The sequence below is a fragment of the Urocitellus parryii genome, chromosome 11, assembly GCF_045843805.1.
Source record: "Urocitellus parryii isolate mUroPar1 chromosome 11, mUroPar1.hap1, whole genome shotgun sequence".
Taxonomy (NCBI): Eukaryota; Metazoa; Chordata; class Mammalia; order Rodentia; family Sciuridae; genus Urocitellus; species Urocitellus parryii.
The window spans coordinates 7,040,126-7,066,447 of NC_135541.1; the positions used below are offsets into that span (position 1 = coordinate 7,040,126).

Here is a 26,322-nt window from a genome sequence, read left to right on the forward strand (position 1 = left end):
GTTCTCCCTTACCACTTAGGCACCGAGGAGTTTTTTGACCCCACTGCGGATGCCTCATGCATGAACACGTATACGAAGCGAGATCACGTCTTTGCTAAATTGAATCTGCAATTGCAGCGAGGCACAGTGACCCTGCTGCACATGGAACAGGGAGATCCTCAGATGAGTGAAAGTGCGTTCATGCAGCTCGAGTTTTCAGGTACTGCCTCAAAGAACCAGCCGCTACCGTCTCTCTCAAAAGGTGGGGGGGAATGTCCAGTTGGTTCTCTTCATTCGAGGTAGTTATGAGCTAGAACCTTGCCACACACTGGCTGAGCCATTGTCCCTAGGTGGGGACCTACAGGTTAGGTTCCTGCCAGCCTCTGATCATGGCATTTGTCAGCCCATCAGAACATAAAACCTTTTTTTTTTTTTTTTTCCCCCAAAGGTGAGTTTGTGTTTAAAAACATCTTATTTAATATATATCTGTTGTTGATTCAGTAACATTGAATTCATAGTCTGCAGTACTACCACCCATGCCAGGTGAAGCTGATCTGAAGGATGTCTTTCCTCTGTGAAGTGCACGCCAGCCTCCAGAAGGCTTAGGGATGTGCCAGCAGCACATCAGCACCACCCTGGTCATTTTATTTTATTATTTTTTGCGCTGCTGGCGGAGGAATTCAGGACTTCGGTACCTATTAGGCAAGCACTCTACCCCTGAGCCTCATTGCTACCTCCACTTGGCCATTTTAAATAACAAAACCTTGAAAAAAATAAAACACCAAAAAATGTGAAAAACGGCTCTCTAAGTAGACCAGGTAAAGGACACTTGTTCACCTGTGAGAACTAACACAAGGAGGCAGAGCACTGTCTTGTTTGAACTCAGCTGGGGATGTGCACATTAATTGGGTGATTCAAACTTTCTGCTGCTCTGTGTCCGAATGACCAAGAAAGTGCCACGAGTATTGATTTTGAGATTACAAATTTATTTGCAGGAGTAGATGAATGTGTACATATAGAATCTGTGCATAATTAGGACCAATTTTATTTGACTGTTTTTTTTTTTATTGTGTTTTTTTCTGATTTTTATTTGACTGTTTTTTCTGATTTTTCAGTTCATGAAACAGCAACTTATCTGAGATGCCTCAGTAGTTTAAGAAGGGTGGAAAAAAAAAGAAGGCCACAATTTGACTTCATAATCTTGAGAGCTGAACTGTCATACACTTAGCATGTACTAGCAGATTGCTTGAACTTAATTATAAAGACTCAGTTTAAAAGTTGTTCTGCTGGGAAACTTCTAACAGTTCTTGTGTATTTATAGGTACATAGGTAGAATAGAACCCCCCCCCCTTTTTTCCCCCCCTCTTCTTGGTTCTTATTTCATGGACAAATAGCTCATGGTATCTAAAAGTACTTTGTAATATATTTAACATTTTTAGAAACATGTTAGGCTATCACAGCACGATGTCAGTTCATATTCATCTTTTTTAAAATACAGTACCTTTATTTTATTTATTTATGTGGTGCTGAAGTTTGAACCCAGTGCCTCACACATGCTAGACAAGTGCTCTACCACGGAGTCACAACCCAGCTCTCATACTTATCTTTTGTAGATGTAAAACTTCTAGCAGAATCTCTTCCTCGAAGAAATTCTTCCTTGCTTTTAGTCCGGTTGGGCGGATTGTTTCTCCGAGACCTGGCTACAGAAGGAACCATGTTTCCTCTTCTGGTCTTCCCTAATCCAGTAGGTACCACAGTGGCCTGGCTTATCATCTGGGGTGGTGATGAATTGTGGTCTGTTTTAGGCAAATGATGAATGATGTTAACCTGATTCATTCTGACATTTGAGTATCTTCAGACTGATAGGCTGGGCCAGGTCAATTTCTCCAGTCTTTTAGAGAGAAAATGTTGGAGAGACTGCATGTTCTCCCTTCCTACGTTGTAAACACTGTGGAATAGTTTGCTCTGTTTTGGAAGAAAATGCCATGAGCACCACTATTTTCTGTTCAAATTGCCTCTGTATCTGGCAGTCATTTTCATGTATTCACGTATTCATCGGTAGGCAATCTCATCTTTTCAGGACTCCAGAAGAAAACCACCTCAAGTTTTCCATATATGTGTAATTTTTTATATACAATATACTGTATTAACTACGAGATATTTGACAAAAAGATGGCCTGGGTAACTGAATATTTAGCCAACGTAACCTGTTCATAATTCTTTTTGGGAGGCGAGGGGATAGTTGTAGAGAGGGTGGGAAAACATTCTTCTTTTGGAAAAGTTATGCATGTTCAATGTCATTTAGCAACCACTTACTGTTCTTGACTGCCAGTCAAGACTGGCAGTAAGTAGCACACTGTCTTTGAAAACGGACAGACTTGGTCTTACTAGGTTTTAAAAAAACCTAAACAAGTGTGCAAGTACTCGGTAACCCTGTGTGAAGTGAGTTTTGACTCAGTTGTGCTGGGGGCAGTGATGCAATGAGTCAGCTGTATGTGTGTCTGCAGTGAATTGTCCCCTCTTGCCCTGGCACTGAAGCCTTTTTGTATGTGTGTTTTACAGCAAAAAGAAGTTGGCAGAGTCTCACAGTCTTTTGGTCTTCAGACCACATCTGCAGACAGAAGTGATCAGTACCCTGGTAAACTGTCATATGTTCCTAAAACCACGGCTTAAAAATGTCATTATTACAGATCAGTTGTCTTTGATCAGAAGCAAAAGAGGGAGTGCTTAATTTGGGGGAGAGTGCTTTGCCGTGTAGGTGTTTGGCATGGAGGCCTCCTGGCACTCTTGGGTGGAACTCTTGTTTTTTTAAAAATATTTTTAGTTGTAGTCAGACACAATACCTTTATTATTTATTTTTTTAACGTGGTGTTGAGGTTTGAATCCACTGCCTCACACATGCTGAGCGAGAGCTCTACCACTGAGCTATAACCCAGCCCCTCTTGTTTGTTTTTGCAGTGCTGGGATTGAACCCAGCCCTTCACACGTTAGGCATGTATTCTGCCCCCTTAGCCCTCGCAGTGGGACTATTAACCTTGGTGTAACTAGGCCAACCTTGCGAGCCACAGAGTCTGGTTACCATTACAGGAGCCAGGCGGGCGCTCTACCGCTGAGCCACAACCCCAGCCCCTCTCTGTTTTTATAGGATTTTCCCCCTCTTTTTGCAGCGCTGGGGATGGAACTCACTTGCAGATGCTAGGCAAGTGCTGTTCTACCCCTGATTTACCCCTCTAGACCAGATTCTGTTTTTAAAATGTGCATTATTGTGAACTGATTGGAAAATAATTTAGAAAACATCCCCCCACCCCAGTACCTCATAGGTCTATTTAGAATATGGTATTTGTTTTGCTATGTTCCATTTTCTTTCTTCTCTTCTCTCTTATAGCTGCGGACCCAGATGACCCAGTTTTTGAGATGCTGTATGAGAGAAATCCAGTGCACAGTCATTTTGAGAGGCGGCTGAATGTCAGCACAAGGCCCTTGAACATCATATATAATCCCCAGGCTATTAAAAAAGTAGCAGACTTTTTCTACAAGGGAAAGGTTCATACCTCAGGTTAACTTTTTTGTTTGTTTGATCTTATGTTACTTTTAGAAAACATTTTGTCAGTGCTGGTTCTGTGGGCAAGGTCGGATGTTCACATGGCTTGTGTTGGTCTGTAAGGCCTGTGGAGGGTGTGGGTGGGGTCAACCTTAGAAACTGGATGCGTGAATGTCCTTGGACAGCCTCTTTTCCAGAGAAATCAACATCATACATACTTTCTGTTTGCCTCCCTTTGACATGAAGTTTTTCATTCTTCTCATTCCCTTATGCTGGCACTTTCCTTGGCTCCCCAGGATGTTCTAGATCAGGGATGAGGAGGAATGTTCAAGAACTTCCTTCCAGGTCACAGAGTCTGTAGCTTCCTTCACTTGCTGGGTGCTGCGAAGTTCTATATATTGCCATTGATTTGTTAGGCCTCCCTCTGCTCCCCCACATGACTTGAGACAATGGCATGGAAAGAGCCCTCTTTTTGACAGGGAGTGGGTGATGAAACATATTCCCTCTCTCCTTTATAACAGTGACATTCTTGTAGATTTTGCCCAATTTTTGAGATTTTTTTCATGTAAGCAGTAGCCATGAATGTAGTATCTTCTTTGTTCTCACTGACAATAAAGAAGGCATTTCCCTCTAAATTACACTTTTTTCTTCCTGTGTAATGTCTTATGTCTTGCTTTGTAAGGATTTTGAAATATAGTTTTCAGAAAAAGCTTCAAGAAATTCTGTAGCATAGGTACCTTCCCTCATATACCTCCCCACCCCTGGCACTCCGGAGCCCACCTCTGCCTCATGCCTGTTGTCCTGTGTCACACAGGTCATGGCAGAGCAGGGAGCTGTGGTTTTTTTTTTTTTTTAATTTGTTTTACTTGCAGATGGACACAATTCCTTTATTTATTTATTTTTAGGTGGTGCTAAGGATCAAAGCCAGTGCCTTGCACGGGGGAGGCAAGTGCTCTGCCACTAAGCCACCACCCAGCCCCAGGGAGCTGCTTTTGTTACTGATTGTATTTTAGCTCTGGTGGAAATTCTTGTCTATCCACCCAACCATTTGGAAATTCTGAGTGTGCTATGTGTTTCCAATCTTGTAGGTTTTGGTTATCAGTCTGAACTTGAGCTCAGAGTTGCCGAAGCTGCCCGCAGACAGTACAACAAGCTGAAGATGCAGACCAAGGCAGAGATCCGACAGACCCTCGACCGCTTGCTGGTGGGGGATTTCATTGTAAGTGGCCTCACATAACACTGGGGATGGGGGAAGGAACAAGTTTTTCTTTTTTCTTTTTTTTCTTTGCTGGGATGGAACCCAGGGCCATGTGAGGCGAGTGTTCTCCCACTGAGCCTCCAGCCCTGGGCAAGTTTCTTTTGACAAGTTTATTATCTACTGTAATCAGTTGTACTGATTAAGTGAACTGAAAATATGAAGTCCTTGTCAGCTGGCATAAAATAGAAATCTCATGTCTTTGACAGTCAAAGTTTAATTAAAAAAAAAAACAAAACCACTGTAACTAGATCGAGTTTCTTCTGTATGGCTCTGGGAGCATTTTCAGGACTTGACCTTGTCCTTGTCCTGTGATCTCTGAATACTTAAGCACTCTTTTTGTTTACCTCAGAAGTAAAAAGCTGCATTCTATCTCAGGCTATGATGATTACTTTGTCACCATCTGTGGTCACTGAGTGACCAGCTGATAAGAGGACACCATGGACAGGTCGATCCAGGAAACAGCTCAACAGTCCAGGAAGGGTTTGTTTCTCACAGCGTGCTGTGGTGGTGCACCTCCAAGAGGCAGCAGTAGGTGGAGTAGTTGGAAAGGGAGTGGCTTCTCTTGTGTGGCGAACACGCTGCAGATGGAAAGGGAGCCCCATGTTCCAAACAGATGTCCTGGTGTATTGGACAGAGAATTAGTCCTGTTTCTTGCATGTGTCTTGTGTGTTTCAACACAAATTATAACAATTAGTGTCCTCTTGTTATCTTAGACAAAAGATGGTTGTTTCTGGTAACATTTGTATCAGTTAGCTTCTATCATATGCATATAATTGAGGCTACTTTTAGTTGCAAAGAAGAACAGTTTACAAATTCATGAATCAGTGTGTTATTTGTATTTTGAACATCAAAACTTATGTTTTTCCTCAAGTTATTTTGGCATGAAGTTCATGATTACCAATGTCTGTGAATAAATAGAACTTTTTGGTAAACTGGGTGCGGTGGCACATGCCTGTAATCTTAGGCTGAGGCAGGAGGATCCTGAGTTCAAAGCCAGTCTCAGCAAAAGTAAGGTACTAAGCAACTCATTGAGACCCTTTCTCTAAAAAAAATACAAAACAAGGCTGAGATGTGACTCAGTGGTCGAGCCCCTGAGTTCAATCCCCAATAACTCCCCTCCCCCAATTTTTTTTGTGGATTTCTACATTTATTTGAATTTCAAATTTCTTTAATAGTTTAAAGTGCTAAGCTCTGCAAATTAGAAACAAAATCTTTCTTAACCTGTGGATCATCAATTCAAGTACGGTTATCAATAATTTATAGGTTTTTTTTCTCTCCACCTCAGATATTGGCAATGGTGGTGTCTCTAGGCCTCAGGCTTTCATGGGCTTTATCATAGACTTTCTGCTCCAATCCCAGAGAGACCATGGCACTCTAGCCCTGGCAGGGCTTCAGGAGTACGGACAGCACTGAGGAACCCTCAGTTCTCAGTCACAGCCATGACACAACAGAGGTTTGTTTCATTTTCACAGGAGGAAAGTAAACGGTGGACTGTGCGGCTAGACATTTCTGCCCCTCAGGTGATATTCCCTGATGACTTCAAGTTCAAGAATCCTGTGTTAGTTGTTGTGGATCTGGGAAGAATGCTGTTGACAAATTCCCAAGGTACATTGCCAGTATGAAGTGGGGAGACAGGTCTTGGTGGGCTGCTCTGTCTGCTGAATGAAGCAAGCTTCACAGTAGTGCATGTAACATGTTTGCTTCACAGTAGTGCAGGTAACATGTTTGCTTCCCAGTAGTGCACGTAACATGTTTGCTTCCCAGTAGTGCACGTAACATGTTTGCTTCACAGTAGTGCATGTAACATGTTTGCTTCACAGTAGTGCAGGTAACATGTTTAAACATCCCAGTTCAACTGTGAATTTTAAAATAATAGCTGTACCTTGATGTAATTCACTTTAAAAAAATCTACAGTTATTTTGGTTGTGTTGGTGAATTTGTGCAACTCTCACTACTGTTTAGTTCCAGATCATTTTCCTTTCCCCAGTGAAACTACAAACTCATCAGTGGTCATTGTCTCTTAAATTCTTCCTCCCCAGCTTCTGGCAGTCACTAGTTTTTTTTCTGTCTCTGTGGGTTCGTCTGTTCTAAACATTTCATGTGAGTGAAATACAATATACAACCCTTTATATCTGGCTTTTAATTTAGCATAACATTTTCAAGGTCCATTCATGTTATAGTATATGTCCATGCTTCATTTCTTTTTTGACTGAATAATAGTCCCTTGTATAGATATACTGCGGTTTATTTACCCTTCTTTATTAGACTTTGGGATTGTCCGCCTTTTGACTATTATGACTAGCACTCAATGAATATTCACATGCAAATGTTCATATACAGATTTTTGTGTAGAAAACCATGTTTCCAGTTCTCCGGGCACATACCTGGGAGTGGAGTTGCTGGGTCCTGTGCAAGTCTCTTTAGTATTTTGAGGAGCTATGGACTTCTCAGCAGCAGCTGCAGCGTCACATTGCCACCAGCAGCTGAGCTTGCTAGTGTCTGCACTCTGTCATCACTGTGACTGTTGTTTTTGTAGTTGTGAAGTAGTGTCATATTGTGGTTTTTATTAGTGTTTCTATGTGACATTGTGTATTTTAATAAACTGTCTCCCAGTGCTTACTGTCAGGGATAGGGTTTTAACCTATTTGTTAGTAGCATATAAAAAGAGACACCTGGAAGGTAATTTCATTAGATCTGAGTGAATTGAGGCGGAAGGGAAGAATGAGGGCTCACAGGGTAAAGCGGGTGGCGTTGAGCAGATCAGCCCATTCCAACCTCAACTTCACTGGGTAGACCTGAAGGAGAAGAGGGCAGGAGGCGTGAAGAGGAGGGGAAGTTGGGTGCAAAGGGGAATTTTAGCAGGGCATTAGGCCTGAATGGAAGGGTGGCTCAGCTGCACATAGCACCCACCTGAACTGAGGAAACGTAATGTGGAACAGGGCACATGACTGAGCCCCGCGCTCTGTGGCTGTCTCAGTGCTACTTGGCTGTGGAGAGGATCCCGGGTGTGCCTGGGGAACATCACACCCTCAGCAGTTTCTGCTCACCAGGCCTGGATCTGGGCTCTAGAGTTGTTGCTGAGCGTGATGCCCGAGGCCTCCCTTCCTCAGGGTATTCTAGTGGGGGAAACAAAATGAACAAGCCAAGACAGGAAAAGCCAGACAAGCACAGAGTGACCGGGGTTGGTGATAGGATGGGACATGCTGCCCGAGACTGGGAAGGTGCCGCACCCCACACACCGGGCCTCAGCTGCTCTCCAGCTGTCCTCATAGTCATGCGTTTTCTCTCGTGGAGTTCGCACTTTCACATTAGTAGCCAAGTTCACATGGCTACTAATGACAATACAGAATGTGACGCTTGGAGTGTCCTCCATTGTTTAAATGTTGGGGTTGGCTGAATCTCTGTTCTTCATCATCATCATTATAGTAAAGGATGGAGGAAGAAAATAGTAGGTACTCTTTGAGTCTTCTCTCTTTTCTCTGCAGATGACTCCAACAGGACAAGTGGGGACGGCTCAGCCTCTGAGGAGAATCAGTTCAGTGATGATGAGTACAAGACCCCTCTCGCCACACCTCCCAACACCCCACCTCCTGAGACAAGCAGCAGCAATGGAGAGAAAACACCTCCTTTTGCTGGAGTGGAAATCAGTGAGGAGCAGCTTCAGGCACATTTGATGAACACAAAGATGTACGAGAAGTACGCGCTGTCATTTATGGACCTCCAGATCATGGTTGGGCGAGTGAAGGACAACTGGAAGCATGTCCAGGATATCGATGTGGGACCGACCCACGTGGTGGAGAAGTTCAATGTTCATCTGCAGCTAGAACGGCGACTGATTTATACTTCAGATCCCAAGTACCCAGGGGCCGTGCTTTCAGGCAACTTACCAGACTTAAAAATCCACATCAATGAGGATAAGATATCTGCTCTAAAGAATTGCTTTGCTCTCCTTACCACCCCAGAAATGAAGACATCTGACACTCAGATTAAAGAGAAGATTTTCCCCCAAGAAGAACAGCGGGGAAGTTTGCAGGACTCGGTAATGAACCTGACCCAGAGCATTGTGATGCTGGAGCAGCATACCCGGGAGGTTCTGGTGGAATCGCAGCTGCTCCTGGCTGAGTTTAAGGTTAACTGCATGCAGCTTGGTGTTGAGAGCAACGGCAGGTACATTTCTGTGCTCAAGGTATTTGGTACCAATGCTCACTTTGTGAAGAGGCCTTATGATGCTGAAGTCTCACTCACTGTTCATGGTTTGCTCCTGGTGGACACCATGCAGACCTATGGTGCTGATTTTGACCTTTTGATGGCTTCACATAAGAACTTAAGTTTTGATATTCCAACAGGAAGCCTCCGGGATAGCAGGGCACAATCTCCTGTCTCTGGACCTAATGTGGCTTCCTTAACTGATGTAGCTACCCTGAATGACCGATCTGCAACTAGTGTTTCACTGGATAAAATTCTCACCAAAGAACAAGAGTCTCTCATTAAGTTGGAATATCAGTTTGTGAGTTCAGAGTGCCCCTCAATGAACTTAGACAGCACTCTTCAGGTGATTTCATTACAGGTGAATAATTTGGATATTATCCTAAATCCAGAGACAATTGTGGAGCTAATTGGTTTTCTTCAAAAATCCTTCCCCAAGGAGAAAGATGATTTGAGCCCTCAGCCTTTAATGACTGATTTTGAAAGAAGCTTTAGAGAACAAGGGACTTACCAATCTACATATGAACAAAATACCGAGGTTGCAGTGGAAATCCACAGACTTAACTTACTGCTCCTCCGGACAGTGGGGATGGCAAACGGAGAGAAGCATGGTAGGAAAATCGCGACTGCAAGTGTAGGTGGCACCAAAGTTAACGTCTCAATGGGGAGCACATTTGATGTGAATGGTTCTCTTGGCTGTTTGCAGCTTATGGATTTGACACAAGATAATGTTAAGAACCAGTATGTTGTCAGCATTGGGAATTCTGCAGGCTATGAAAATATTGTCAGTGACATTGGCTACTTTGAATCGGTGTTTGTCAGAATGGAAGATGCAGCCCTTACTGAAGCGTTGAGTTTCACATTTGTTGAGAAATCTAAACAGGAGTGTTTCCTCAACCTGAAGATGGCTTCCCTACATTATAATCACTCTGCCAAATTCCTGAAGGAGCTGACATTATCCATGGATGAACTGGAAGAGAATTTTCGAAGTATGCTGAAAAGTGCAGCCACCAAAGTCACCACAGTATTAGCTACCAAGACTGCTGAGTACAGTGAAATGGTGTCCCTCTTTGAGACTCCAAAGAAGTCCCGGGAACCCTTTATCTTAGAGGAAAATGAAATATATGGGTTTGGCCTCACTTCTTGTCATTCCGACACCGTAAAGCTAATCCTGAACGTCTACATTGAATCTCCAGTTGTTTCTATCCCCCGGAAGCCGGGGAGTCCCGAGTTGTTGGTAGGACACCTGGGACAGATATTCATCCAGAATTTTGTGGCAGGAGATGACGAGTCCAGAAGTGACCGTCTGCAGGTGGAAATCAAAGACATTAAACTGTATTCTTTGAATTGCACCCAACTGGCAGGCAGAGAAGGTGCTGGGGCTGAAGTAAATCGGACGTTTTGTCCACCCTCTGGCTCGGCCAGTGCCAATAGTCAAGAGGAAGCGCATTTCACCCGACATGATTTCTTTGAATCTCTGCATAGAGGTCAAGGTAAGGGGCATAAGTTTCTGTTTAATTTTGTTTAAAGCTTCAAAACCCAGCTTGTGTAGTATTTCACTAAAAACAGCAACAAAAACATTTTCTTCTGGAATTGTCCCCAGTTAATATTTTAGAAATCGTGATAAAATTTTGACAGAATGCTTCGTAGTACGTTGGTATATTTTCACCTTTTTCCATTTAATACCATTTTTAGCAAAACAAGGATTTTAAAACTTTATTTTAAAAAATTGGTTTATTTTCATGTGGTACTGAGGAACAAACCCAGTGCCTCACAGGTGCTAGATAAGTGCTCCACCACTGAACCCCAGCCCCAGCCCAAAATAAGACTTTCTAAAAGTATTCTCTTTTGGAAATTGCATGGTTGCTCAGTTGTAGAGATGCTTCAATGGATGGATTTGGTTAGTGTTGTTTAATTTGGTCAAATTTTCTAAACTGTAGCGTTTTTCTAGATACATGTTTTAGCTCATGATAGCTCAAGGGATTAGCATAAATGGAATGTGAAACATAGTTGGTGGATGTTATACAGAATATTCTAGTATTCTGCCATGTCCTATAATGGGTTGGATGGAAGAGGGTGCGAGGAATGAATTTGTGTTCTAACTCTAATCAGCTAGTGCCATCAGTTCAATCTTTTCAATCTTTTAGTCTTTTTTTTTTTTTTTTTTAAGGTACCAGGGATTGAACCCAGGGGATGCTCTACTGCAGAGTCAAACCCCCAATCTTTTTTTTTTTTTTTTTTTAGGGTACTGGGGATTGAACTCAAGGACACTTGATCACTGAGCCACATCCCCAGCCCAATTTTGTATTTTTTAAAAAATCTTTTAGTTGTTGAACCAGTGCCTCATACATGCCAGGCAAGTGTGCTACCACTGAGCCCCAGCTCCAGCCCCCTATTTTGGATTTTATTTAGAGACAGGGTCTCACTGAGTTGCTAATCACCTCCCCATTGCTGAGGCTGGCTTTTGGAAATCCTCCTGTCTCAGCCTCCCGAGTCACTGGGATTACAGGCATGTGCCACCATGCCCTGCTCAATCTGTTAGTCTTGGCATCTAGGAAAATCATGTGGGTTCTAGAGCATGGTTTTGTTGGTGAAGAAATAAATACTTTGAAAACTTATCCTTCTATGATTTTCACATGTTAATTCACTGCTTCTGGTACATACATACTGAAAGATTTCTTTCTCTGTTTGGGATAAAAGTTGATCTTAGATCCTCTGTTGACCTTGATTCTGATTTAGGCCCAAGAAAAGGGATCCATCTATATCTGAATGCTAGGTAAGGATGAGCAATGTGGTTTGGAAAATCAGCTTGGAAGGCAAAGAGAAGCTTAATGTAGTCTCCTGGACTGGATGAGTGTGTTTATCACGTCATATTTTAAAGCTGCCAAATAAAGCATGTCATGAATTTTTTCCTGTAATTTTACCTTTTATCTCTCCTCCCAGTTTGGCCTTGGGATAGTCATCAAAGTTTGTTCTTGGTCATGTACCCCTTGATGCTAGGCTGACCTGCCCTTCAAGTCTAAGAATAACTCATGGGCTGTATTTTATACACTCCACACTTAATCAGCAATAATAATGTAAGATTAGTGTTAATAATCTGTCATTTCCTCTCTTCTACCAGCTTTTCACATCCTGAACAACACCACCATTCAGTTTAAACTGGAAAAGATTCCTATTGAGAGAGAGTCTGAACTGACCTTCTCTCTTAGTCCAGATGACCTGGGGACCTCTAGCATCATGAAGATCGAAGGAAAGTTCGTCAATCCAGTTCAGGTAATTTATTCAACTGATTTTCAGACTAGGGCAGCTAAAATGTCCCTTCCCTGAGATGCTTGGGACCAGAAGTGTTTCAGATTTCAGAGTTTTTTAGATTTTGGAATATTTATGTAGTCTTAAATTTTTTTTTTTTTTTGCAGTTGTAGATGAACAGCATGCCTTTATTTTATTGGCTTATTTTTTTTGTATTTGGTGTTAAGGATTGAACCCAGTGCCTCGTATGTTCTAGGCAAGTGCTCGCATAACCCCTGCCCCTTTATGAAGACTTTATTGATTGAGCATCCCTATTCATAATCTCTGAAATCTGAAATGCTGTAAAGTCTGAAACATTTTGAGCATTTTATCGGCTTTCAGAAAGTTTCAGATTTCAGGGATATTTGGGATTTTAAATACTCAGCCTCTATTTATTTTATATTTATGCTGTATAAATCTATTATACTTGGATTATAATGCTATATATTTATGCTTATTAAATGTAGATGGAAAATATGATTTCAAGGAAATATCATTAATGCTATTATTCCAATAAACATGGAATAATTTTGTCATGTTTAATCACTGGACAGCATTCTTGTTAGCCTTCTTTGTGTGTCTCAGAGGAAGAAGGCAGACTCTTCATTCATTGCCATTTGGGAGCAGGGAAATTTTTGCTTTAAAAAAAATCAGAGTCTCTTCCCAGGAGGATATAATTCTTGTCACACTTTTGACATACTTGGCCCAGCTTATAAAATGATGTGATTATCTATGCCGTTGACAGATCTTTCAAGGGAGAATTAGTCTTGCCCTGTCTGAAATGAAATGGATCAGGATAGGGACTCCCGTAGCCCCCCACCCCTCCACCGCCTGTGTGTGTGTGTCTTTCTGTGTCTGTCTGTGTGTGTGTGTGTGTGTGTGTGTATGTGTGTGTGTTTTGCCAGGTGTTAAACCCAGGGCCTCATACATGCTAGGCATGTGCTCTACTGCTGAGCTATATCACTAACTCTTCTTTTCCTTTTTCTTTTTTTTTTCTGGTACTGGGGATAGAACCCAGTGGTGCTTTACCATTGAGCTATATCTACAGCCCTTTTTTGAGATAGGGTCTTTCTAAGTTTCTGAGACTGTTCTTGAACTTGTGATCCTTCTGCCTCAGCCTCCCAAGTTGCTGGGATTACAGGTGTGCACCACTGTGCCCATCTTGAGCAAGGATTTGAACACCAGCAACTTTGACGTGCTCAACATACATGTACATGAACAAAGCCCTGATTTCATACCATTTTCATTCCTATATTTTTGGGATGTGTCTACAAACCAGGTGTGCTTTATGTAACTGCAGTGGTATTATCATACCTTACAAAATTAATGAGAGTTCCTTGGTATCATCTAAATTTTAATCCGACTTTACTGATTTGGGCATGCAGTCAGCACTCATTGAACATGCAGATTTTTCTGTGTGATGCTGGAAAGGGCCTTATGAACAAATGTGGGACAGAAAGAGTTAAGGATAGCAAAGAAAAAAAAAAATGATGGCGATAGTCTTATCAACTAACCTAAAACCTCAAGGGAAGCCCCAAATTGTGGACATGGATAGGTAGCTGAGTGCAGTTAATAATAGTAGAGGAGTAACTGATTTTTCCCTTTGAATGCAGGTGGTGTTAGCCAAGCACGTATACGAGCAGGTTTTACAGACGCTGGACAATCTTGTGTACAGTGAAGATCTGAATAAGTTTCCAGCCAGTGTTGCCTCTTCCTCTTGCCCCAACTCTCCTGTGCCTGCCCTCAGTGCCTGCGGAGAGCCTTCCCTGGAGAGGAAGGAGAACGGGCTGTTCAGCCACTCAAGTCTTTCCAGCACCTCTCAGAAGTCCTTGTCTGTGAGAGAAGCCAAAGCTTTCACTCAGATTCAAGCCAACTTTTGTATATCAGAGCTTCAAGTTCAGCTAAGTGGAGATCTCACTTTGGGGGCCCAAGGTCTTGTGAGCTTAAGGTTTCAGGACTTTGAGGTGGAATTCAGTAAAGACCATCCTCAGACCTTGTCCATTCAGATTGCTCTGCGTTCCCTGCTAATGGAGGACTTACTGGAGAAAAATCCAGATTCCAAGTACAAGAACCTGATGGTGTCCCGAGGTGCTCCCAAGCCATCTAGCTTAGCACAGAAAGAGTACCTTTCCCAGTCTTGCCCTTCAGTATCCAATGTGGAGTACCCTGATATGCCACGCTCTCTCCCTTCCCACATGGAGGAAGCTCCTAATGTCTTTCAGTTGTATCAGAGACCCACCTCCGTCTCCAGGAAGAAACAAAAAGAAGTTCAAGACAAGGACTATCCCTTGACCCCACCTCCTTCTCCGACCATAGATGAGCCCAAGGTAGTTACAGGAAAGAGTAAATTTGATGATTCCTTGGTCCACATCAATATATTCTTGGTGGATAAGAAACATCCAGAATTTTCTTCCATTTACAATCGAGTTAACCGGAGCATTGACGTTGATTTTAACTGCTTGGATGTTCTGATCACATTGCAAACCTGGGTCGTGATCTTAGATTTTTTTGGAATTGGCTCCACTGCAGACAACCATGCAATGAAGTTGCCGCCTGAGGATGTTCTGCAAAACGTCAAGGTAGAGTCCAGTGCCTTCACAGCACCCGAGCTTCAGGATCCCGTGAACACCAAGCTGGATCTCAAGGTATCAGTTCCCTTCGACGCCTTGAAGTTCCAAAATGAATTTGGGTTTATTTAAATGTGAGCATTTGCCTTTATTCTGGAAGATAGCTCTTGTTGGCAGCAGAGCCATGTGGTCTTTTGGGTGTCTGGTACAAAAGGGTAGATGTTAGTGTTTCAGGAAAGGTTTTAGCGTAAGTCCCAGGTGGAGGCGGGGAGAACCTGCAGTTCAAACAGCTGGTCTTGCCTGTGGGCTTTCATTCAGGGAACCACTTTGCTCTGTATCCTAGGTTTCCTCTTTTACCGTCATCTGCGAGAGTGAAGTGACATGGTATACGCAAGGGCCTTAGCACAGCATCTAGTCCAGACAGCAACTTTCCAGTGCAGCTTTTACCCTTACCTCCTGCCCCCTTCTCTCAGGATATTGTTTGCTTCCATTCGGGGGGCCACAGTAGAGCCGCTATTCAGGAATGAGGTGAGGGAAGTCGACTGCTTGGCTTTAATCCTGGCACTTCACTGTGACCCCCAGCTGTGTAGCTGTGGGCAAGTCACTTAGCCGCTTTTCTCTCAGTTTTTCTGTCAATAAATGGGGCTGTTGGGTGGTGCCTATGTCACAGGGTCACTGAGCACTCAGTGAAAACACAGGTAAGGCCTTCTGTGGCACGTGGCATACAGCAAGCATTCAGTGTGTGGTTGCTGCTATGGTTGCTGCTATGGTCGCTGCTAGTCTTTACTGTCATGGGGATTGTCATGCTTGTGACTTGTCCTTAGTACTCAGATTTTTTTTTTTTTTTTTTTTGGATACCAGGGATTGAACCCGCAGGCACTTAACCACTGAGCCACATCCCTAGTCCTTTTTTCTGTTTTATTTAGAGACAGGGTCTCACTGAATTGCTGAGGGCCTTGCTAAATTGCTGAGGCTAGCTTTGAACTTGAGATCCTCCTGCCTCAGCCTCCTGAGCCGCTGGGATTACAGGCTTGCGTCACTGCACCTGCTGGTACTCAGATATTTTTCTGAAACTTTAAAATAGACCACATTTGAATTTTAGCCTGTCTGCTGTGTGTGTGGAGCGCACAGGGATGGGAAGCTTTTGCCCGGCTTGTTCAGTACTGAGGCCCTGGGCCTTGGCTTATTTGTCAAGATGAATGGAAAGGGTGGAGCCTTTTCTTCTGTTGGAACTTCATGTTTGCCCTGTCCCTTCCTTCTTGTGATGCCTGTGGTGTCAGTGGTGAATGGTGTGGGGCTGGGGCCGGGTGGGGGACTCCTCCCAGGAGGCTCTGCAGAGATTGTTATGGCTGTTCCTGCAAGAAAACAGTACTAGATAAATGTCCCTTAACAATGTACTTTTTGAAAATAAGAATTTTTGGAAAACATTTTTATTGTGAAAAATGGCAAGTATATCTCAGAGAAAATAGTATAACGAACCACCATATGCCCAGTAGTTCAATGAATCACATTTACTTTGTTCTTTTTCTTCTTCATTGAAGGATTTTAAAGCAAATTCCAAATAGTATGCCATTTTACCTCAACATACTTCAGAATTCATTGTCATATTGAACTAAATTACCAAAAAAACCTTGTATTATGTAACTCCTCCCAGTCCATGCTCAGAGTTCCCTGATTGTTTCAAAAATGCCCTTGTGTTGGTGAACTGGAGAGGAGTGAATGGTTTAGGAAGTGCCATGCTTTTCTTTTGGTCTGTAATTCTGTGGAAAGCTGTGCCTTTCTGAGCCAAAGTTTTTTCAGCTGCAAATGAGGATAGTTCAATAAAATGACATAGGAATTTTTTGAATCAGGATCCAAGAAGGTTTACATGTTGCATTTTCTGTCATTGTTTCTTAAATTTTTTTATGTAAGCCAAGTATGATGGAGTGAGCCGGTAGTCCCAGCTCAGGAAGCTGAGGTGGGAGGAGGGTGTTTGAAGCCAACCTGACAACTTAGCAAGACTTGTCTCAAAAATGAAAACAAAACTAAAAAACGGCAAACAAACAACCCCCCATTCCCGAACACAGAGCTCTTTTACTTAAGGTAAACCAGCCTCCCACTGCCTTCTTATGCCCCTACCTTGACTTGCTAGAGAATCTGGGCTAGTGCCTCATGGCTGTCCAGCATCCTAGGTTTGTCTGTTTGCTAGTTTTGCCGGTTGACTTTGTTTATCCCCCATATTTAGAAATGGAAGTTAGTGCTGGAGAGTCAGTTTCGGCTCCCTGGAGAGAACCCCTTGAGGTGGTGCCTGGTGTCTGCTGTTACATCAGGCAGGAGGCCCACAGCCACGAGGCGTCTCTTTTAGACACATAAGATTTATGCCACCAGTGGGTACAGGTGGCGATGGCCAGGCTCCTCCATACAGAGCATTTTTAGACCAGTTTATGTGTTCCTTTGATGATTAAATAATTAGGGATTTTCTTATTTTACCCCTCTGTGATGGTCTCATCTCGATGCCTTGGAATCCTTCTGTAGTCTCTGTCAAAAATCATACTGTGCGGAACTGGAGCATACCCACGGACAGGCATTGCCCAGCTGTGATAATCTGCTCCATTTTTCTCTGCCTCCACCTGTAACTATTTTTCCTTCTTCCCCTACTCCTATTTTCCTTCTTTTCTTATCTTTTTTTTCCTCCCACTCATTCTTTCACCAGATGTTTACTGAGCACCTACTTTGTGGTAGGTATTGTACTTACAGGGCTGACCAAGCGTGGTCTCTGCCATCTGGAAGCTGAGTGGGAGGGAGTGATAGTTGAATGATGGGCTCTGTCTCCTCCTCTCATTCCTTCTCTCCACTCAATGCCTCTGAGCACAGAGGTGGTTGAGAACCTGACTCAATAAATCCTAGCCCCTTAGTTCTTTTTAGTAGTTATAATTACAGTATTATATTACAGAACTTGTTACAAATAATGCTTTTCTAAAGACAGAGGATTTTGCTTTTCTTCAGTTTGTTTTCCCTAGGAAAGCAGAGTCTTTGTGGTTCCTAGGTGAGTCCTGATTGGTCAGTCTTCCATAAAAATACATTCAAAGGCATTAGGCAGGATTCTAAATCATTTTCATTTTGCCCTGATAAATATCTTAGATGAGACCACTTCATGGATCTGTTTGAGTTATTACCGAATTGCATAATATTAATAATATCAAAATGGGAAAAGTAGTTTTATAATGTGCAACATTTCACTAGCAGAATAGATGTGGCAAGCTCAGAAACGACACCAGAACCTGGAGTCCCGACCACTGTTTGAGTTCCTTTCTGGTTGGCTTTATCATCAGACCATCATGTGACAGGGTTAACAAAGCAGAAGGGAAATTGGCACCATGAAAAGCTTTACCTTCATATTTCTCAAGCCTTTCTGAATCTTCCTTGATTCTGTTCTGCCATTTCCCTGAAAGACCCCCTTTCCTGCCAGTAACATTTGCCTTGCTTTATCTTGTATGTTTCTAGGTTCATTCACTCTCTCTTGTGCTGAATAAAACCACCAGTGAGCTCGCTAAAGCCAATGTGTCCAAATTAGTAGCACATCTGGAAATGATTGGTAAGTGGGTAAAATCAAACTTGCAACGTCTGGTAAGTGTTTGAATATCCCAACACAAATCAGATTGTGTGCACATGCTAAGTGAGGTGTGGATCAGCAGTTTGATTGTGAGACTTAGCCTGGCCATACCTTTTGGTAGCTTTTGTATCAGAGTCATCTAGATAGCTTGTTAAAAATGCAGGTGTCTGCTGGGCATGGGGGCGCACGCCTGTAGTCCCAGTGGCTCTGGAGTCTAAGGCAGGAGGATTGCGAGTTTAGAGCCAGCCTCAGCAAAAATGAGGTGCTAAGCAACTCAGTGAGACCCTGTCTCTAAATAAAATACAAAATAGGGCTGGAAATGTGGCTCAGTGGTTGAGTGCCCCTGAGTTCAATCCCCAGCACCCCCCGCCAAAAAAAAAAAAAAAAAAAAACCGAAATGCAGGAGTTTAGCATAATTTCCTCTTTCTCCCTTTCCCAATCTCCATCCCAAGAATCTGATTCTATAGGTTGGGAATGGGCCTTGGCATCTACCTGTTTTTAACAATTTCTAGGGTGACTGTGTAATTTTCTTGTTTAGGTTGGGATATTTTTGAGGGTAAAATGGGGGTATTATTAATAATTGGACTTGGAAAACAAACATATAAAAGGGCTGTCTCTGGGAAACCAGGGGATATGTTCATTTGTTTATAGTCTTAAATAAGTACTACTGAGAGGGCCTCTTTTTGTGCTTGGGTTTTTTTTTTTTAATTTTGTCGGTTTATTTTAAAATCACTTTACTTCTTAGAAAGTAAAGAGGATTAATAAGTCAGTTATGAAAATGGTATACACACAATATTTTTGGACTTATGGCAACTTAATAACAGTTCATTGTGTGGTTTAATTGCAAACCTCTTCTTGTCCTGGCTTAGTGACTGACGTAATTGTCATTCTCCTCCTCACTTTTCTGAAAGTCCTACCCAATCCTTCTTAGTGGACTTCTCAAATCACAGTGTGCAGAGTTTGTTTCCTTGTTAGCATTCAGGAACTTCTGTATGCAGGAGGATATTGTTGTAAAGCCAGCATTCTTTGTAATGGGATTTTGTGGGGTGAGAGTCTTCCTTGAACACAAATGATGAACTATATCACATTCTAAATGGTGAGGATTTATAAACTGTGAATTAAAATAATATTTCTTCTATAAAGAACATGTAATTCAGTACTGAAGACCACAAAGCTCAAATGTTGACATTGCTAAAAGTAAGAATGTCATTTGGGGAAGGAAAGAACTGAAACTGAGGTTTCCAGCATGGTGTAGATTATTTTAGAAAACCTTCCTAGAAGAGTTCTGAATAAAAAATACATAAAAATAAAATATATAAATGTATTTATAAAAATAAATATAACAAAAATATGTGCCTTTGGTTTTGTTGGAAACTGAGCTGGCATGCTGGGTGTGTCCACCTTGGTCGCTGGAGTGGGTGGTAATGATATGTGATTGTGATGGTGAGTTTTGTTTTATGGCAGCAACAGCTCAGAACATTCTTGCACAGTGTTAAGGAGGATCATTTCAGGGTCACATTCCAGCCACTTGTGTGAATCCCACCCTCCAGGGGCTTATTCACTCCTGTCACATCTGATTAGCTTCACATCTGGGTCACCAATGTCTGTGACCTCATTAATTTTGTTCTTTTATTAAATCGCCCTAAAACCTGCTGAATGTTGCTTGAATAGCCAATACATATCTGACACTTCTTCCTTTTTTCTTTCATTCACAGTATGATTTATAGACCTTTTGATGTGTCAGTAATTTTAACAAGTGGTCTAATCTCAGAATGTGTTTCTGGCGGCATTTGTTAATGTTTTGTCTTTTGAATTGTATATGCATTTGCTTTCTTTCTCCATGTCGCTGTGTGGTGTTGCTGTATCCTTTCAGTTCCCTTTGGCCTTTGGCATGGGGACTCTGAAAGATTGCATAACGTTTTGGAGGGTGTTTTGGGATATTGAAAATTGGCTTCTGTGCTTAGTTTGATTAAAACGTGTCCATTAGTTTTTGTCCCAAACATATTGAAGATGTGCAGTAAGATGGCATGTGACAACATTTTCTCATTTTAACATCCCTAGAGGGAGACCTGGCCTTACAGGGAAGCATCGGGAGTCTGTCTCTGAGCGACCTCACCTCCCACGGCGAGCTCTACAGGGAGCGGTTCACCACGAGTGGGGAGGAAGCCCTCATCTTCCAGGCTTTCAAGTAAACACCCGTCCTTTCTCTCTCCAGGGTTTGTTGTGATCACTTGCTGTTTAAAATTCTTGTTGGCTAAACAATGAAGAAAAGATTAAGAAAATTTTACCTTCTTTGGTAAAACTGGGCAGATCGGGCTATGAGAAGTCCTGATTTATATCCATTTTCGTTGAAGCCAGTGTTGTAGTGGCTCCTCATGAGCTCCGTGGTGTGGTTGGGATGATTCTGGTGCTGGGTTGCTGCCACTTGTGTACCCGCAGCTGGTCACTTTGTCTCATGCGTCAGTTTTTCTATATAAATCACCAGGGCACTGAGTTAGCTCATCTCTAAGCTTCCATGTAGCTCTAAGAGTTCTGGAATGACTTCAGTCTGAGAGTGTTGTTGATGATGAATACTGACACATAGCAGGTACTTTTTGTTTATAGACATAGTTTATATTTAATTCTCTTTTAGACTTTAGAGGTCATCTTTAGAAGTCAACTATGTCTATAGAGGATGGGTTTCTCAGAAGACAGATTTTCAAATGGCAATTTTCAGCCTTTTAAAGAGTTGTTAGAAAATTAATGTTCAATTCTTCCCCTAAATATTCTAATTTTATTGGTGTAGAGTGGTGATCAGTCTTTTGTTTTTCCTTTTTAACATGGTTGTGTTCAACCAGTTTGAGAGTTACAGTTCTAAAAGATGTCTATGATAGGATGCTTGCCCAGTACACTCCAGGCCCTAGGTTTGATGACCAGAACTGGGGAAAAAATAAAAAAGTCTGAGGACCTCTTCTTTCATTCTCAGGGTTATTATTCGTTCAATAAGGCATTATAACACTAAACTGAGAATTTATATTTTTTAGAATTTAGGTTTTGCCAGTTAGGTGTGATGGTGCATACTTGTAATCTTGGAGACAGGAGAGACTGAGGCAGGATGATCACAAGTTCAAGACCAGCCTCAACTACTTAGTGAGGCGAGGCCCTAAGTAACTTAGCAAGACCCTGTCTCAAAATAATAAATAGAAAGGGCTGGGATGTGGCTCAGTATTAAAGCTCTTCTAGGTTCAATCTGCAGAACCACATACAACCCCCAACCCCAGTTTAGCTTTTAGAATTTTAGATTTTAGAATAAATTATTTATATTATATACCACACTGACATAATTCTTTAATAAACGAGATAGCCCAATGTACAAACCTTAATTCTCTGTTTGGCACAAAATAGATCCTTAGCAAATGTGAATTCCTTACCCCATTGACTGTGTTCTGAATGATAATTTCTTTTTAGGCTTCATGCTCCACTAAATGCAAAACAGTTGTAAGTTTTTTTTGGTGCGTCTTTGAGTTGGGATATCCCCACCCACAGTGTGGCTGCATTTCACTCACGTAAAAGAAGACTTCTTTCTGCTTCCAGGGGGTGTTTTTCCCAGAAACACTGGCTACGGTGCCTGCCTTTTTTACCCGTTATTTCCTGGCCTTTTTCTTATCTTTGGGGTCTGCATTGTCGCAGTCTTTGCAAGCAGTGGTGAGAGCTGGAATGCTCCTATTTCTTTGGAGGCATGGGTGAAAGGTCAGGGCTGCAGCATTGGGTTGAGTTCTAGAGTCAAGACTGAGTTCAGCACCTGCAGCTGTCCACTACTTACAGCCCCAGGTGTCACCCCAGACTTTAATTTAAATGTCCTCAGCATATCGCAGAAGCTTAGAAAGGGACTCATTTTTGCAATTTTCCATTTTAATAATTAAAGCTGTTTTCTAGGAAAGCCCTTAGGTGAGCCCAGTTTTACAGAGATGCTAGCTGAGTCACTGTTTGGTCCTTGTTCCTAGATACGGGCAGCCTGACCCTCTGCTGCGGAGAGAGCATGACGTTCGTGTGAGCCTGCAGATGGCCTCTGTGCAGTATGTGCACACACAGCGCTTCCAGGCCGAGGTGCTGGCCTTCATTCAGCACTTCACGCAGCTGCAGGATGTCTTAGGGCGCCAGCGCGCTGCGGTGGAGGGCCAGACGGTAGGTGGCTGCATTTCAGTTTGACTCATCAATAGAACTTTTAAGCCATAGATAAATCTGGAAATTTCGCAAAAAAAAAAAAAAAAAAAAGTGTAATGTATACATACTGAGTAACATGTTATCTGCAGAAATCTTGCTGTAACCTGAGAGACTTAGTCCTCCTTCATTATATCATACTTTAATTGCTTTTAAAGTTTAGCTTCACTTTGCTGTAAAAACAGTAAAGGAAATTTACAAATAATACTTAAGACTTCTGGCCTTTTAGGAGTTTAGTGGGGATACTTCTCTTGGAAAGTGGTAGGTTTTTCTTTTTTTCAGTTTATGGTACCTTTAATGACTTGGTCATTTTTTTCTTTTTTTTTTTTAGTATCGGGCATTGAACTCAAGGGCACTCAACTATTGAGCCACATCCTCAGCCCTATTTTGTATGTTTATTTAGAGACAGGGTCTCACTGAATTGTTAGGACCTCACTATTGCTGAGGCTGGCTTTGAACTTGGATCCTCCTGCCTCAGCCTCCCAAGCCACTGGGATTATAAGCGTGAGCCACTATGCCTGGAGACTTGGTCATTTTTCATGGTTTATCTTAGGCCAAAACAAATATCTAATAGTATTTCCATTTACAAAGTCATTAAGTCTAAGCAACTTAAATACATATGTCCTAACTTAGTTGCTACTTGAGAAAATAATCATATATAAATTGAAATAATTGAATATGTACACACACATATATATATGTATATATATATGCATGCACACACACACATATACATAAATATTTATTTATTTATTTTTTGGTACTGGGGGTTGGTAACATAGGATCTTGCACATGGTAGCTGCAACCCAGACTGAAAGAATAGTATTTTTATCTCATTCTCGAACAACCACAGTTACACACTGGTAGAATGTGTTTGCCTCTTAGGTGTTTATTATACAGCTTCTCAAGCTGAATGCCACAACCCTTATTTCTTGTTCTGCATTTATTTTCTCATGGTACTTGTTTTTTTTTTTTTTTTTTTTTTTTTGTCAGCAGCTGCTAAAGACCCAGTTTTGTAAAGATGAGAACTCTTTGAAAGGAATGTAGAATGACCTAATGAATGTGATTTACCTCAAGCTAGTGGTTTCTGTAGCATCTGACCAAATTTTCCCTCAAAACATAAAATGCACTGCCCCATGAGTGTACTTCAGCCTCCTGTGGTGTCCTGTATAGTTTGGGAGCCACAAAAAACAGTAATGTTTAATTTTTGCAATGTTGGGGAATAAACCCAGGGATATTCTCCCACTGAGCTACATCCCCAGCCCTTTTTATTTTTTGAGACCGTCTTGCCAAGATGACCACCAGGCTGGTCTTGAACTTGAGATCCCTGTGCCTCAGCCTCCCTAGTCACTGGATTATGGGTGTGTGCCACCTCATCAGGTGCCATGGCTATATTTTAAACAATTTTTCTTTTCTTCCTATGGTTAAAATTGTGAAATATGGGGCTGGGGTTGTGGCTCAGCAGTAGAGTCCTCACCTAGCACGGGTGAGACTCTGGGTTTGATCTTCAGCACCACATAAAAATAAATAAATAAAATTAAGGTATTGTGTCCAAATCCAACTAAAAATTAAATATTTTTAAAAATCATGAAATATATAATCTTTTTCCCCCTTTCAAAACTTTAAAAAAAATTAGTTATTTGACACATATAACAGCGTGGATATGAGTTACAGAGTATGATGATAAAATAAATTTCTATGAACCGACAATGAAACTACAAATTCAAACTCTGGTAAGACTGCTACACAGTCCGTTCCTTCTCCATTTCAACTCCCGTAATCACTCTGAGTCTATTGAAAAAGCTCCTAAACAATATCTTTTGTTTTGCGTGCTATAAAAATGGTATTAAACATTACTTTAAGTTCCATGACTCGATTTTTTTTTTCATTTGGTATATGAATGAGTTTCGTTCATGACAGATGATTGCATTTCATTCTGCTGCCTTTCACAATGTGTAAAACAAAGGAACCATTGGTTTTCCTTTTGAACGTCTGGGTTGTACACAGTGTGTGCTGCTGTGAGCTGGGTCTCCTGACCCACAGACGGATCTCAGAGTTTCTCCCAGATAGCTGGGAGTGAATTACTGGCAACAGGGGTGGTATGTATTTTTTTTTTTTTTTTAACAAGATAATGCCAGATTCTTTTCTTTTTTCTTTTTACTATATTTTTGTAGTTGTTAATAGACCTTTATTTTATTCATTTATTTATATGAGATGCTGAGAATTGAACCCAGTGACTCACACATGTGAGGCAATAAGCGCTCCACCACTGAGCCACAACCCCAGCCCCAGATTGTTTTCTTAATTGGCTGTTTCAGTTATTTTCTTTTCCATCAGCAATGTATGAGAATTCTTTTTAATTTAATTTATATTCTGACTGATACTTGTATCATCAGACTTTTTATTTTGACCCTTACAATAGCATACAGCAAAGTGCATAAAGTGTGTTGATTTTGTGCATACTCTTTTGGAGTCCAGTTAGCCTTTTTTAATAATCTTTTTTTGTCTTGTCTTCATGTTCATTGTCATCTGTGTAATAAGTGTGTAATACATCAAGGGAGTTCATTTAACCATTTCCCTAATTTTAATACTTAAATTGCTTCCACTTTCTCATTCTTATGAATAATGATTCATGATTATCTTTGCAAATTTTTTTTCTTTTGGATTACTTTCATAGGATTAATTCGTACAAATGGTATTATTTGATCAAAGTGATGGATATTTTTGCAACTTTCAGTACAGGTCTGTTAGATTTTATGGTAGAATTATGTACATTTAAAACAATTATTTTGTATGTGTGGTTTAAACAGTAGTAAATCTTATTGTGATAAATCCTTTGGGTGAGGAAGTGAGTCACTTGTGCATCACTGAGTAATTGGGCTTAACTTCCTGGGGTAGGCAGAATTTGAAGATAAGTCTTTTATATTTATCTTTCAAATTATGTAAGACAAGCAGAAGGCCAAGGAATGTGTTCTATTTAGACCATTGTTAAGTATGTGGGCTTTCAGGAAAAGCTGATCTTCTCAAGAATCTTTAATCCTAGCTGTTTGAATTACTGAGTTTCACAGAAAGAGCTAAAGACCTACTTTCATTTGCTGATAAGATTAAGAGGCTATTTTGTTTGAACTTTAAATTCCTTTCTCCTAATATTGAATTGGTGGCAGGTGTATTTGATTTATAGCAACTTCTTTTCTTTTTGGTGCTGGGATTGATCTCAGGCCTTGGGCTTGCTCTTCACTGAGCTACCCTGCCCCTAATAGCTGGATTTTTTATTCCTGCATTTTCTAATGTCTATAAATAACGGCTCAATGGGGCTTTATATTACTTTTTAATTTTGATATTTGAAATGATAAGAATATCTATTGTACTTGATTTGACCAAATAGAAGCTATTTCCTTTATAGTTCATCCCAGAAGTATGATACAGATTTCTTTTGTCCTCTATTTTCTCTCTCTTGTATTTATTAAACTTCTTTATTCATTGAGCAACAGGGAGTACAGATTTTTGATGGAGCTAAGAAGTGATGTTGCAGTTTAGAGAACTTGGGACAAAAAGTCTGAGTTTTGCACCCTACAAGCTGTGTGATGAGACTGGGAGGTGTTTTTCTTCTTGTTCTTCTGTTTACTCAGTTGTAGGAGGAGGATGGAGATATCGAAAATAAGTGTGCTGTGCTCTCGGTAATAATTATTTA

General features: G+C 41.4%; 1 protein-coding gene across 2 annotated transcripts in view; it reads left to right on the forward strand.

The window, feature by feature from the left end:
* Vps13d (vacuolar protein sorting 13 homolog D) overlaps positions 1-26,322 on the forward strand; it is a 244,841-nt gene that overhangs the window by 35,045 nt on the left and 183,474 nt on the right. For both annotated transcript variants that reach the window (XM_026397870.2, XM_077791173.1), the window contains exons 13-24: positions 20-199; positions 1,593-1,723; positions 2,542-2,617; positions 3,365-3,535; positions 4,609-4,739; positions 6,251-6,383; positions 8,264-10,477; positions 12,106-12,257; positions 13,886-14,917; positions 18,323-18,413; positions 20,493-20,619; positions 22,415-22,595. In XM_026397870.2, the coding sequence (XP_026253655.2) occupies positions 20-199; positions 1,593-1,723; positions 2,542-2,617; positions 3,365-3,535; positions 4,609-4,739; positions 6,251-6,383; positions 8,264-10,477; positions 12,106-12,257; positions 13,886-14,917; positions 18,323-18,413; positions 20,493-20,619; positions 22,415-22,595 (4,619 nt within the window). The remainder of the gene's footprint in view (positions 1-19; positions 200-1,592; positions 1,724-2,541; positions 2,618-3,364; positions 3,536-4,608; positions 4,740-6,250; positions 6,384-8,263; positions 10,478-12,105; positions 12,258-13,885; positions 14,918-18,322; positions 18,414-20,492; positions 20,620-22,414; positions 22,596-26,322) is intronic.